Source organism: Phodopus roborovskii, unplaced genomic scaffold, assembly GCF_943737965.1.
Source record: "Phodopus roborovskii unplaced genomic scaffold, PHOROB, whole genome shotgun sequence".
NCBI classification, from domain to species: domain Eukaryota; kingdom Metazoa; phylum Chordata; class Mammalia; order Rodentia; family Cricetidae; genus Phodopus; species Phodopus roborovskii.
Genome location: NW_026126447.1, coordinates 34,852,868 through 34,867,621, shown reverse-complemented (window position 1 = coordinate 34,867,621; position 14,754 = coordinate 34,852,868). Strand labels below are relative to the sequence as shown.

General features: G+C 42.0%; 1 protein-coding gene across 1 annotated transcript in view; it reads left to right on the top strand.

Moving 5' to 3' along the window:
• Positions 1 to 228: 228 nt before the first annotated feature.
• The window catches only part of Slc35d1 (solute carrier family 35 member D1), a 38,702-nt gene continuing 24,176 nt past the window's right edge, over positions 229 to 14,754 (top strand). The window contains exons 1-8 of the mRNA XM_051188282.1: positions 229 to 888; positions 1,614 to 1,647; positions 1,749 to 1,835; positions 2,484 to 2,551; positions 4,186 to 4,257; positions 5,023 to 5,091; positions 7,379 to 7,481; positions 10,830 to 10,922. Coding sequence (XP_051044239.1) covers positions 323 to 888; positions 1,614 to 1,647; positions 1,749 to 1,835; positions 2,484 to 2,551; positions 4,186 to 4,257; positions 5,023 to 5,091; positions 7,379 to 7,481; positions 10,830 to 10,922 — 1,092 coding nt within the window. The 5' untranslated portion in view covers positions 229 to 322. The remainder of the gene's footprint in view (positions 889 to 1,613; positions 1,648 to 1,748; positions 1,836 to 2,483; positions 2,552 to 4,185; positions 4,258 to 5,022; positions 5,092 to 7,378; positions 7,482 to 10,829; positions 10,923 to 14,754) is intronic.

Genomic DNA, 14,754 nt, shown 5'->3' with positions numbered 1-14,754 from the left:
ATTCAAAATAACTGAGGATGCTACAGGGCATCACTTCACAAGACAGAGAGCAGAGAGGGCCTTCTGGGTTTGCAGCCAAGGCTCCCGCAAAGCCTCTAGCTCCCCGCGGGGGGGGGGGGGGGGGGGGGGGACCCAGCGCACAATCGTGCGCAGGCGCAGCCCTGTGCTCAGCCGCCCCGGCTCAGTGGTCCCCGGCTACTCCCGGAACCCCTGCCCGGTCCCCAGCTCCTCTCCAGCACCAGCCTGGCCAAGCCAAGCGCGGCCTTTCCCTGACCCCAGGAGGCAACATGCCAGGGCAAAGTCCCCGAGGGTGTGAACCCCAATGTCCCAACCCCTGGGCGGGGACGGGCTGCGGCAGTGCGGGGAGCGGTGGCCAGCACAACCCGCGCAGCCCTGCCGCGAGCCGCCGAGTCCCCCGGGAGCCTCCGCCGCCACGCTAGGTCCGCAGCGAGGAGCCCCCGCGCTCAGGGTCCGCGTCGCGCCCCGCCAGCCCCGCTCCCGCAGCCCGCGCTCCTCCGAGGCCCGCGCCCCGCACCGCCACGCCCGCGCGCGCGCCCCGCATCTCCAGGCCCGCGTCCTTCCGCGGCCCGCACCGCCAGGTCCAGACCCCCGCCGTCCAGCCGGCCCGGGAGCTGCTCGCAGGCCCGCGCCACCGCCGCTGCCGCCGCCACCCGCCGCCGCCGCCATGGCGGAAGTCCACAGACGTCAGCATGCTCCGGTTAAAGGAGAAGCCCCCGCGAAATCCTCCACACACAGAGATGAGGAGGAGCTGGGGATGGCGCCGGCCGAAACGCTGACGGTGTTCCTGAAGCTGCTGGCCGCCGGCTTCTACGGCGTGAGCTCCTTCCTCATCGTGGTGGTCAACAAGAGCGTGCTCACCAACTACAGGTGGCCGGGCTGGCGGGAGGCGGCTGGGGCGCGGCGGGCGGGGACCGGGGTTCGAGCCCACCCGGGGATGCTCTCGGCCGCGCTCCCCGCCGCGGCGGCGGGCGCGGGGAACGCAACGGGGCCCGTGTCCAGGGACTGGCGACCCGCGCGGCTGACAGCCTGGGACCAGCGCTGCCGCACACCCACGCGCCCGCCGTCCCCACTGTTACTGGGACTCTGGGGCAGAAGTTTGCGTGTGTGCGTGCGTGCGTGCGGGTGTGTGTGTGTGTGTGTGTGTGTGTGTGTGTGTGTGTTTCTCCCCCCCAGATTAAGTTAAGAGATTTAAAATCGGTGATGAGAAGTTCGTGTGTGTGTGAGCGCGCGCGTGTGCTTGTGTGTGTGTGTGTGTGTGTGTGTGTGTGTGTGTGTGTTTCTCCCCCAGATTAATTTAAGAGATTTAAAATCAGTGATGAGATCTCTGCCTTAACTTTCTGGGAAAATCCGTTGCATGAAGCCAAGGGAAATTATAAAACGGGACAAGATGAGACAAGTAGCCGCCCCAGGCTACAGAAAAAATTTTTTTTTCCTTTCTTTTTTTCTTTTTTTAATTTGGATGAGGGGCAGGCATTGGTGTGGATTGAATTAAAATGCATTTTAAGGTTGTCGGTGTGCAAGTTGAATTCACTGTACCTGGAGGGCTTTCTGGCTGTTTTTAACCCCGTTCCTTTTCTTTACCCTTTTTGTAGATTTCCATCCTCCCTATGTGTTGGACTTGGCCAGGTTAGTTGGAATCTTGGGCATTCCGTGGTCTGTGTTGTCAGAACTTCTGTGTGTATCTTTATATGCAGAACAGTGCATCTGTGTGTGTTCTCTGTTTGCAGATGGTGGCCACGGTAGCAGTTCTCTGGGTGGGAAAGGCACTCAGGGTAGTGAAGTTTCCTGACTTTGACAGAAATGTACCTCGAAAGGTAAAAGTGAGAAAGAAGGAATACTTTATTTTATATAAAAAAGGAGCCATTCTGTGGCTTAAGAAAAAAAAAAATCAGCGCCTTGCATATTTAAAACAGCAGTCTAGCCCCAACCCCAGTGCATATAGCAAACAGGTAACAGTACAAAATGAAGATAGAAAAGTCCTTGTGTTTTGATTAAGGAGTTTCTGGTAACAGATCTATCCACGTTAGCCATGATGCTCTTTATTATTCCCCCCCCCTTTTTTTTTTCTTTTGGAGGAGGGGTGTTTTCATATGGCTCTCTACACTTCTGTGAGACTCCCTGTGAAAACTAAATGCTTTCTTTCCTTCTGTGGAGTCTCAGACTCATGTGGTATCATGTTTTCAAGCAAGTGGTGCTTCTGCCTCGTGTGGTTGATCATGGTCATACTTCTATGTCCTTTCTTCCTGCCAGCCCCCTCCCCCATTTTGTCAGCAGTGTTATCTATCAAAGGATCGCTAATGTAATGTTTGTGTGTTCCGTGGGGGTCAATACTGTTTATGAGAACTAATCTTATGTTTCAAGTGGAAAGAATTTGACTGTATAAACAGAGCTGTTTCTTTCTGCAAGGACTTTGTTGCCAGCGCCTTTATTACTGAGATTGGTTACCCTTTTCACTTTTCCAGACCTTTCCACTACCTCTACTGTATTTTGGGAACCAAATCACCGGACTGTTCAGCACAAAGAAACTGAAGTATGGATAACTTTATTTTTCTATTGGGGTTGAAATAATGTAATCTTAAAGTTAAACACCAATGTCATATCAATATGTCGTGATTGGTGGGGGTTGGGGGTTTGACAACAACAATAACAACAATAAAAACACCAGGAACCCGAAATTTTGATTTCAATTTTGTTTTTTTGAAGCTAAGGTATGAGTTTTGTATTGTTCCCTTTCTTACTTTTATGCTAGAAATGTTCAGATATTGTCAGTGGTGCAGTAGATTTTCTTATTTTTTGCAGTATTGGAGAAAGATTTATGCCAGGCTGACTAATCTTGCCCTAGCCCCCAGAATGCTGCCCTCATGTGTGGTCTAGGATTTTACTTCTGTAATATAGTTCATAAACACTGTGTATTTTAGGTGTATTCCACATAGCAAATTAGATGATGGACATAAGAATTTCCACAGGTTTCCTTTCAACACGAAGTGGCTAAAGTCAGATGGAATCTTGACATAAACATGATTACTAAGTCAACCATAACTTTGTAACTGTAGAGCCATTCACTTTTAGAAAGAAGTAATAGCTCTACTCCCTGGCAAGGCTACATATTACCCTCTTCCCTCCTGTTTCTTGGCTTCTGACTTTGCGGTGGTGGGTGTGTGTAGAAAACACACAGGGAAAATATTTTAGCAGAAACCTACTTGAACTAAATGAAGCCCTGACATAGTAAATGATTATAAACAGTATGGAGGGGGCAGGACAGATGGATCAGTGGTTAGGAACACTGGCTGCTCCTCTAGAGGACCCAGCTTCAGTTCCCAGCATCCACACCAGGCAGCCCAATTGAGATCTGACACTCTTCTAGCCTTTTTGGACACTTTCATCGGCATCCACATATGCACACATATGTATGTCAAATTAGGAATAAAATCTTAACACAAAAACAGTATGGAGATCTATGAGGATTGGAGACAAAGACGTTTTTGTATTCTCCGTTTTGATTCTTTTAAAATCAAGAACCCTGAGAGGATGACCAGAATATCTCTGGGGAAAGTTCCTAGGAAGTCAGATTTGTCATGGAGAGGGAATCCTTTTCCATCTCATTACCCACTTGGAAGGAAATACAGGCCTACAGCAGAGTGTTGCTTATATAAAATTTGCTTTTTTTTTTTTTTTTTTTTTTTAAATCCATTGCCATGCATTCACGTTCTGCCTTTGATTGGCAGATAAGTAGAAAGTACTTTAGAGGGAGATATATTCAGAAATTCTTACATTATTGCAAGCAAACTGCTCTAAGAATTTAGAGGAACTTGTTTCATGGGTAAGATTTTCATAGACATTTTTGTAGTGGTCTAGAAAGTAAGAAGGGAAGTTAGGCCAGTGAAGAAGAAAGAAATGTTAAAGACTAATATGGCTGGAGTCAGGCTATTTGCATAATTATCAGTCTTTGATAATAGATGCATGGTTTTACCATTTTGTAATTAATGTTTTAAAGGCTTTTAAAGAAAACATTTCTCCAGACAAATAAAGTTAATCAGCACGAGACTTGCATATAGTCAGAAAGAAAATAGCGTTGTGGTTGTGTAAAATTACCGATTTTTAGAATTATGGTTTATGGTTGCACACTTTTAAGCTTTGTTTTATCTGCTTGTGTTTCTTTTGCAGCTTGCCCATGTTTACAGTTCTGAGAAGGTTCTCCATTCTGTTTACAATGTTTGCTGAAGGAGCTCTACTCAAGTGAGCTTTATTTGTAATACACTGTCCTTGTTTATAAGGCTAATAACATTGTTTGTGTGCTTGTGTTTGTGTGGACGTTTGCCTGTGTGTGGTTGTCTGAGGCCAGATGTAAGTGTTGAGTTCCCCCATAGCTGAAGTTATAGGCAGTTGTGAGCAGCCTAATGTGGGTGATAGGAATTTTGACTCATGAGCCATTGCTCCAGCCCCATATATTTATTCTTCAAATACTTTTAAACACATTGAAAAGATATCAAGCCTATATAAGATACTAAATTATCTGTCTCACTTCTACTTTAGGCTTTGAAAGCTTAAACAGGCTGATTATCTTGCTATCAGAATTAATGTAGTTGGGAAGGGAAGGTTACAGATCACAGAATACTACCCCAACATGGGATGTGCCGGTTGCTGCCATTGGGGCAAAGCCAGGTCAGAATCATAGGTATAGGTTTTAAATAGCGTTCATGTCTTGTCTACTTTTACTGCAAATGTGTGTGACCCTTTTCTACTTAAAGAAACTTTGACAAGAAAATTCCAACTCAAGAATAATAAACAAATGGTAAGAGAGAGCTGGTTATAGTTATTTCTATAGCAAAAAGAATTTATACACCACCTTTTAGATACCTAGTTCCTTGGAAATATTCAGAATGTGATTGTATTTACCTTTTTTGAAAAAAAAAAAAAAGCATTCCCTTTGTTTTGTCATTGATATAAAATGAGTCTACATGGATAAAGTCACATGTATGTATATTTTACATTATTTTGTAGGAAGACTTTCTCTTGGGGTATTAAGATGACTGTATTTGCAATGATTATTGGAGCCTTTGTAGCTGCCAGGTAAGATGTGGTCCTATGCAACCTGTATGTTAATTATCAATACTTATTAACATTATATCTTGAGCATCTTTGAAAACTACTCAGAAGATTTCCAGTTTTAAATCTTTTGGGCTATATTAGATCAAAGCTAGAGAAATGGAGATTTGGGGGATTCCTAAAGTCAATTTATGTAATTTAGGATTTGATACTGTCCTCTGCTTGCTAAGCACACACCACACGCCACACAGAATATTCAGCACTGACACATTTATGAATTCTTTTCAATCCCAACAGATAAGACTTTTCTGTTTTATAGTTGAAGGAACTCTTCTGTAACTCAAGGGTTACAGCTAGTAAGCAGCATGGCTAGAGACCAAGTCTGTCTGAAATCAAGTCTGCAATTTTATACCATGCTAATCCTTTCACTGTGCATGCTGTTAAAGGAAGTAGTACCTGCCCTTCTGTGAGATGAGGCGAAGGACGATGAATCTTTTCCCCTTGTGGAAAAGGAATAGAAGCATTGCTTCATTTGGCCAAGGACATATCACAAATGTCATGACGTGGATATTCTATTAAATTGTGAAGCTTTTTTCATTTTTTTTAAGTTTTAATTTTAGAATATGTGTAGGAAGACACAAAGCAATGATTTACATTTAAGGTGAGAAAAATATGATTGACCACCATTTGGTTATTGCAGACAGGCAGGAGGGAAGGCAGGCAGGCATGGTGAAAATACACACATACATACCCAAAGAGGGAAAATTGGAAGGGTGTCTGGGAGCCTTCTACATTTGGTACCAGACTTGGGATGTGTAGGTAGATTTGCTAGTGCTGCAAACTTGTTTTCCTTTGGGAGCCAACTGTGCTTCCTCAGCTTGTTATATTTTTCTCATATGCCTGTGGTGTAAGTATATGTAGTAGGGGTGTAGACATCAAACTATATTTTGCATTAAATCTCCAAACGCAATTCCACTCATTTTTAAAAAAAAAAAAAATACGCTTTTTTAATTGCATTTATTTATTTTGTGTGTGTGCACGTGTGCCACAGGGTACATATATTGAGGTCAGAGGACAACTTGTAGCAGTGTCTTCTTTCACCCTGTGGGTCCTGGTAATAGGACTCAGATTATCAGGGTTGGTGGCAAGTGCCTGTACCAGATGAGACATCTTGGGGCTCCTGACTTCCCATTCTTAGGAAAAATAAAAAATAAAAATAAATAAAAGGGCAGCATCATTGGTTACTAGAATTTGGAGCTGACTCCTTCCCCCCCTATGTTGCCTAGGCTCCTATGACAAAAGTTCAGTAATAACTTCTTAGAGGTGCCATACTAAAGTATGTACTAAAGATTTTCCCCAATGCCAGTGAGAGCCAGAATTGTACTAAACAGCAGGACCTCCTTGCATCTCCCTTTGGCCTGATGTTGCAGTGGCCTAGAGGGTTCCCTTTACCAGACCAGCCATAGTATGTATGTAGTGTCTTTACAGAGCCATAGAACTTGAGGGTATTAGAATACACTGCTGGTAGCCTCTGTCAAACTTTCACTTATGGTTTATATTTCCTGAGTTCTTATGATAACCACTCCACTAAATGGTAGGAACTTTGGTCTCTTGATCTCCTTAGTTATGCCTTCTCAATTCATTGAGCAATTATTTACACACTTAAGCTCTTAGAACTTGCTTATACGCTCTTGTGGCTTGATATCAGAACTGTCATCCATGTTTCAGAAATTCCACCCACTGACAACTTAGTCCTGTCTTTTATGTGAATCTTTGATAGAAAAAAAAAAAAAAAGACTTGTTCACAGCTCCAACCTTTGACTTCCCGTCTTCAAAACGAATGCCTTCTGCTTTTACAGATTAGGTAATAATGTTTGGTTGTTTGTTGGCTGCCTTTAAAGCAGTATACAATGAACCAAAATGATTACTACTTGTGTGGGTGTGAGGTTGATTTTTTTTTCTGAGGTAGGGTCTTAACTGTGTAGTGTAGGTTGTCCTGGAGCTTGATCTATAGCACACACTGGCCCTAGTTCACCATCCTTCTGCTGCAACCTTCTAAGTGCTGGTATGACAGATGTGTGCCACAATGGCTGGCTCCATGATTGACTCTTGGTGGTGATGTGTGTAAGCACGGATGCTTCTCATAAAATTGCCAAAAGCGGCCAGGTCTTAGGAAATGCTGGTAGCTGATAAGATGCATAGTGGTCTGTGTAGACAAGAACATGTTTTTGCAAGTACTGTAGCCCAGGCCTGTGTAAAATTAACTACACAGTTTTAAAGGTGATCTCAAAGTGTTGCTTATGTTCTGCAGCTCTGACTTGGCATTTGACCTGGAAGGATACGTTTTTATTTTGATCAATGATGTCCTGACAGCAGCAAATGGTGCATATGTGAAGCAGAAGTTAGACTCAAAAGTAAGTAGCACTCTATGACTTCTTCATCAGATGCTCAGGGAGAGACAAGTGTGGAGTAACGAAACGTACTGAGGAGGGTTGGGGAAGGACGCAGGAACTCTCTGAAGGTAACGTGTATACATGTTCATGTTAATATATTAAATTCATGTTTGCCAGGTGCTGTGGCACATGCCTGTAATCTCAGCATCCAGGAAACTGAGGCAGGTGGATAGCCCCATGTTCGGAGCCTGCCTAGGCTGCATAATGAGGCCTAGCCTGGGCTACAGAGCAAAACTATCTCAAAAAAGAAAAAAAAAAAAAAAAAAAGACGAAATCTCTTTAAATTAAATTAGGTTGTAATGCTGACTTTTCTAGAAGGGAGTGTGTGATTATTGATTTAGAATGAGGTAGGAGAAATAAGAAATGTCCATAGAGAAAAGTGTCTTCATGATTGTGGTTGTATTCTGGAAGAGTTAGTGAGGGGCCTGAAACAGGTACAGGAAAGTTTGGGCAGTTATGAAGGAAGTGAGTGCTGGAAAAGACTGTGGAACAAGGATGCTCGGGAGCTCTGGGCCTGCTCTCAGAGACCACTGCATCCCTGGGCCCAGACCGAGGGTGTCCTCAGCTTTTTGTCTTCCATTGGTAGTGTGCACACAGGGGCTTTCCGAAATACCATGTGCTTGGTCACTGTCTACTTTACATATAGACACATTCAGTTGTGATTTTACATGAACCCAGACCCTCAGAAAGCCAAGTATTTGGGCTCTATTTTGTGTGCCGCATTTCAGGGTTAGGTTACTGTAAGAAAACAGTTATCTGGGTTTCAGTCTTCTTTGTCTTACTGCTCTTAGTGAATGGGTTGTTCTTAATTTCCTAATGGGCCTTGTGAGGACTCACATCGATATTCATCTCAGATGTCACCCTCCCTTTTCCTGAGCAGCTGATTCGTGTTTATCTCCTAACGGAATCTTGTAACTTATGTGTGTTCCTGCTCATGTTTTATCTTAGTAAGATGGCCTCATGCACTTGCTTTCTTGTGTGCTCTCTTCTATATATAGTATTTCTGAAAATTACTTCAAGTACTTTTTGGAGCTCAGATGACAAACAAAAACAAATGTCCCACTCGATAATGGTGATCCCAGTGGATTCCTGGTAGTTCTGGTTTTGAGGTGGTTTCCCATTGGCCAGGATCTTGCCTCTGTGGATGCATGGCTGTCCCTGCAGGCTGTTCATGCAGGTTGAGTTGGTTTTTTCTCCTTCACTAAAAACACTACAGATTTGTGGCTAACACTTTCTTTAAAATACTTGCTTTTCATCCTCCACTTACCCACTTTGATGTCTGTATGTCTATGTGGTTGCAGTTTAGATAGTTACTAATAACAACTTTTCATCCTTTTTGAAAAGAGGAAAGAGAATCGCAGTTAGGCCTTACCCTGGTTCTACTGGTAGCTCATTTGCTGGTTTACAAAGAAGACACCAAAGCAATACTGCAGTGAGCCTACAACTTCAGCTCTCTGAAGCCACGCTGCCCAACAGTCTTCTGTGGTGATAGAAATCGTCTCTGTTCTCATTACAGACATGGCTTCTGAGAATGTGAAAAGTGGCTGGTATGGCTGAGAAATTAAATTGGTGGTTTTGTGTAATTATTAAATTAGCTACATATTGCTAGTGATTACTGTTTTGGACAGCATAATCTAGAACACATCCCAGGATATAGGAGAAAATAAAGGTTTCAAAGTATTTTTGTTCTAGAAGAAAGCGATTCATTTCTACATTTAGAAATAGCTTATAGCTTACTTTTATTAAAACTCCAAAGCTGCAAGGTGGTGGTGGTGATGTACACCTTTAATCCTAGCTCTTGGGAGGCAGAAGCAGGTAGATCTCTACAAAGTGAGTTCCAGGATAGTCAGGGATACAGAAAAACCATTTCTCAAAAAACAAAAAAAAACAACCCCCCCCCCCAAAAAAAAACCAACAGAAAACCCAAACAAACCACAAAACCAATCCAAAACAAAAAGAACTTCTGTGGGTCTGGGATATAACTAAGTTGATTTCTATAGAGATGTGTTTTTTAATTACTTAAGTCTAAGACATGGTCTCACTCTGTAACCATGGTTTTCTGGAACTTGGTGGTTTTGAACTCACAGAGATCTGCTGCCTTGACCTCCTGCATGCTGGAATTAGAGGTGTGTGCTATCATACCCCCTGTAGCTTTGTTGATGTATTGTTTGCATAATATGCATGAAACCCTTGGTTTAATCCCACATGAGCCAGGTGAGCCTCCTCTAGAACTGGAGGCAAAAGGATCAGATGTTCTATTTCATCCTTAGCTGTAAAGTGAGTTTGAAGCTTGAAGTGTTTATCTAATTATTCTTTATCAGTAAAAACTCGGAGTCAGATAACAGGGTAAGAAACTGAATGATAAGAGAAGTGGTGAGAATCTACTAATGACTTTCTCTCTCTCCTTCCTCAATCCAAAAGAACCAAGACCTTTCTAAGCCCCACCCTGTTACTTCCTGTGCCTCTATATATGTCCTCAGTCCTCCAAAACCTCTATGGCTAGTTTTGGTCAGCTAGTAGCTAGCTCTACCCTCTGATTCAAACTACATTTTATTGGCAGTCTCAGGAGTGTCGGAATGCGATCAAAATATCCTACAACAGAAACCAACCTGAGACATATGAGACTGTTTCAAACAAAGCAAAACCTTATGGAATCTGGGTGTGCTAGCAGCATTGTAGTCTGAGCACTCAGGAGGCTGATCCAAGACACTTGTGAGTTCAAGGCCAGCCTGTACTATGTAGTGCCATCTGATACACCTGCAGCGTCATAAGGAAGAATGACATTCAAAATCATTAGATTGTGAGGGGAACCATAAAGAGTATGGCGTTCGTGTTTGTCGCCTGTCAGTTATGTGTTTGGTGTATCCGTGTTTGTGCATCCTGCACACCCTCTGCTCCAGGCTGGTTCATGTTCTGGGTCATGGGCACCTGTTGTATAAGGTTGTGTAGTGTCACTGTTGATCTTTTCGTGGTATTACACAAAGAGGCACAGCTTTCCAATGATGCTTACAGTTATAACTTACCCATTATTTGGTTTAACCTAGGGCCAGTATGGTCACACTGGTTTTAGTAAATCAGAATTGTAACTTCAGGGCCGCCTATAATCATGGACCAGGCAGCCTGAGTCCTATGTCAGAAGGACCTGGGCCTGCATTTCAGACTTGAATGTGATTATTCAAATTAAGACACTTTTTAACTTTAAAAACCATCCAACATAATATCTATATGTAATTGGAATTGTAATCTATGTATGTTTAAATATACCTATCTGCTACAACCAACTGAAATAACTAATTGTTTACTATCTAGGAGCTGGGAAAGTATGGCCTGCTCTATTACAATGCACTGTTCATGATCCTTCCCACCCTGGCCATTGCTTATTTCACAGGAGATGCACAAAAGGTAGGATTCATAATTATGGGTTATTTACTTACTGTCTATGATCAAAAGATACACTTTTGGGTTTAGAAAGAGATGTGCTTATTAAGTGACCACAAACTGAGAATTTATCCTTTAGATCTTTAATCGGCTGATGTCATGCTAATCTGCCTTCTTGGCATAAACAATTTAAATATTAAAAAGGCTCAGAATAGGTCTCTGTGTCAGGACAGAAAAAGAAGAGTTTACATTAAAAACATTGTTGATTATTAATTTCTACATGTATAATGTGTTTTGATCCTATATACCTTCCTGTTACCCTCTATTAACTGCCTCCCACTCCTGCCTAATCCCTTCTTTTGACCAAGATCCCTTCCTGCATGTGCGTGCGTGCGTGTGTGTGCTTGTGTTTGTGTGTGTGTTCATGCTGCATTGAAAATGATTAGGTGTGCTGCAGGAGCATGGGTTAGGGGTTATTTATTGGGTAATCACCCTATAGCTGCACTTCTAAAGGAAATATGTCCTTCCTGTAGCTGTTAACTGCTAGTGGGTACTCAGGAAGAGGTGAGGCCTTTCAAACCCTTCCCGAGTCTGTGATGGACTGTTGAAGGGCCGATTATGTGCAGATTTGTATAGGTAACTACAGCTGCTGTGTGTTAGTGATCACAGTGGGCTATATATCTAGAAGTGCTCACTGCATTCCTCCACACCCTCTGGCTCTTAGACTGTATCCACCCCTCTTTCATGATATTCTCTGAGGCTTGAAGGGAGGAAATTTTACATTTTTATTAATCTGTAAAATAGGAATGGAAGCAGACTATCCCTGAAAAGTAAAAAATTCTGAAACTCTTTGAGCCTCAAGAGTTCTGTTTCTTTGTCAGATGTTTCCTTGCTAAAATCCCACCTTGGTTCCCCATCACCATCAGGACTTACTTGGTATTGCATGGTGCCTTGTCCAGATAAATAGCAACTCATATAGTAGTTTACCAATTGTATGCAAAATTTTACTTAAGTAAATCCAGAATAGAATAGAAAAATCAATCCTAGAGAATTTTTCCATAAAATAGCTCCATATTTATAGAAAAACTGGTATTATATTGTTAGAAATCACAAAATTTTGCAAACTCAATGGAAATGCAAAATTCTGCCAATGATATGTGTCCCAAGATTCTGTCTCTTGGTTAAATATCTTGGTTATGCTTTCTTAGGGCAGCAGACCATGTATTAGTGGGAACTTGAACAGAAGATTTTGAAACTAGACTACTCATAAATTCTTGAGGCTGAAACATAATTTTGGCAACTTATGAAGCTTTTTGTTCTGCTCAATTTTTTAGGACCAATCTTTTAAAGAGTTATCCCAGATTATTTTCAATGTATGAATAGATGTTTTAGTGAACTGTGCCTGGCTACCAGCAAGCCTAAATATGGCTCCAAACTAGAAACTGCTATTGCTCTTTGACTAATGGTGTTAAATAACTATTCTGTGGCTTTGAAGAAAATGGGATGAGAAAGTAACATTTCCTGAGTACTCAATATGCACTAGTCACTTATATGAAATATAATCTCTCTTTCTCAGTAGCTGTGGGAAGCTTGCATTATCCCTATTTTATTAATGTGGAAAGAGGTTCAAGTCATTAAATTTCATTTTGCCTAAGGTCATACTGTTGGGAGATAAAACTCCTTCCAAAAGCCATGGTCTGTAAAGGTCTGCTTCCTTCTAGGAGGCTCTGGCTGAAGAAACTTTTACTCTTGAGATTTAGAACAAAGGTATGATGGATGATAATCTGCCCCTCAGGACAGAACAGTGGCTCCAAGTCTCAAGGCCAGTGTGTGCTTGAGACAGTGTAAGAATTAACATGTTTGTATACTTTAAGGCCTTGGCAAAATGCTATTTCCATTCAGGTGTTGGCAAGTATTTTGTAGCTACTTGGAACTTTTAGCCAAAGGGGGTATGTCTTCATTTCAAAATGATGACAGTTTGTATAGAAGTTATAACATAATTTGTGCATATTTTGAAGTTCAGTAGCACTTTATTCCTGAAGGCTCAGGAAGCAGAGGCAGGCAAATCTCTGAGTTCGAGGCCAGCCTGGTCTATAGAGCCAGATCCAGGACAGCCAGTGCTATACAGAGAAACCCTGTTTCAAAAAGAAGAAGGAAAAAAAAAAAAAAAAAAGTCAAGAGAATATTTTTTTTAGAACAGTGCTTTTGATGAGTATCAGTTCACTTAAAGATTTTCAAATTGGGATGATGAAGTTGAGTATAAAAGTGGAACTCATGCCTCGTTGTGTTTTGCATGCCACATGTTTGTTTAGTATCATTCTTATTATTAATTAATACATGAATAAATGAAAAATTTATTGGGTACAAATAGACACTGACCATGCTCTCACCACTACTTGCCAGCCACATAATATAGGGATGTCCACATTTCCTTCAGCTATTTAAATAAAGAAACTCTGGAGAAATAGAAACCAATAAAGTAGCCAGAAACTTTCAATGCATGTGTGTGAGACCAGGGTAAGTATATTTTTTTCCTATTGTGGAACCATGTAAAAGAACTTAAAAACTATACCTTATAAATTGAACGGTAAGAAAAAGAAAGTATTCTGTAATACATCTTAAATTTAAAAATAACTGGGACAGGTGAAACAAACTAATTTATTCTTATTACTCAATAATAAGGGCCAGGAAGTAAACTGAAGCAATGTCTGATTTTCTCACTAAGAATCTAGGGAGAGGGCTCTGAAAAGTCAATTCCCAGAGAGTTGGGAGTGGACACAGCCGAATTTAAGTAGGAATTGAAGGCACAGACACCCTAAAGGTCCCTATAATTTACAAGACAAAATCTAACTGAAAGCTCATCCCAGGGTGTATATAGTGCAAGGGCTAAAATCAGGCCCCTTTGTGTGTGGCTCTGTTCCTCCTCTCCCTTCCTCTCTTATTCTCTCTTATTTGCAGAATCTGGGGACTACTAGGAAAAGAAAGGACCAATACACTTAGCACTTAGTTTTAGAAGAGATGCATCTTACAAAATATTCTTTAAAAAAAACAAAACAATAGCAACAAAAAGCAAAGTATAGCTGACTTGGTTTATACCTGTAATCTCAAAATTTGGGAGGCTAAGGCAGGAGGATGAGTCTGAGTTTAAGGCCAGCCTGGCCAACAGTGTAAGACTGTCTCAAAACCAGCTGGCCAACCAACCAACCAAATTCCCCAAAGACTAGCTACTGTGGAACCAGCAGGACCAGGAGTTCAAGACCGTCCTTGGCCACATACTGAATTTGAGACTAGCCTGGACTATATGAGACCCTGTGTGTTATACAGAAATCGTCTTCCCTTTATTAAAAAAGAAATCTAATAACATTAGTGGTTTTCTAAAGGGTCAGGATAGATGCTCTGAGCTGCTGCCTCCAAAAGGGAACGCTGCAGCACAAAGCCAGCATTCAGAGTGGCAAGTGTTGGGCTTGGCTTCCTGGCAGCATTTTCAGCTGGGTGTTCTCAGGTACCTATTGGAGAACAGACCCCTGCTGTGGACCTCACAAGGCCTCTGTTGCAACCTGGTACATTGTATGGTGGCTGGGTGCATTGATGGTGTCTCCTGCTGTAGCCGGGTGCATTGTTTATGCTGTCTTTATTATGTTGCTGCTTGAGTGGCCTAGCCCAGAGGAGTTCAAGGAAAAGTTACTGTCTAGGTCTAAGTAATTACTGACCATTACTTCATTACTAGGTAATGAAGCCTTTTAGGCTCCTCACTTATCCTGTTTGAGTTACTGAGTTTTTTCAGGATCTCTCTGTGGACCACACAGGTTGACTTTTTTGAAATCCTGTAGTTTTTCCTCCTCATACAGACAAATCT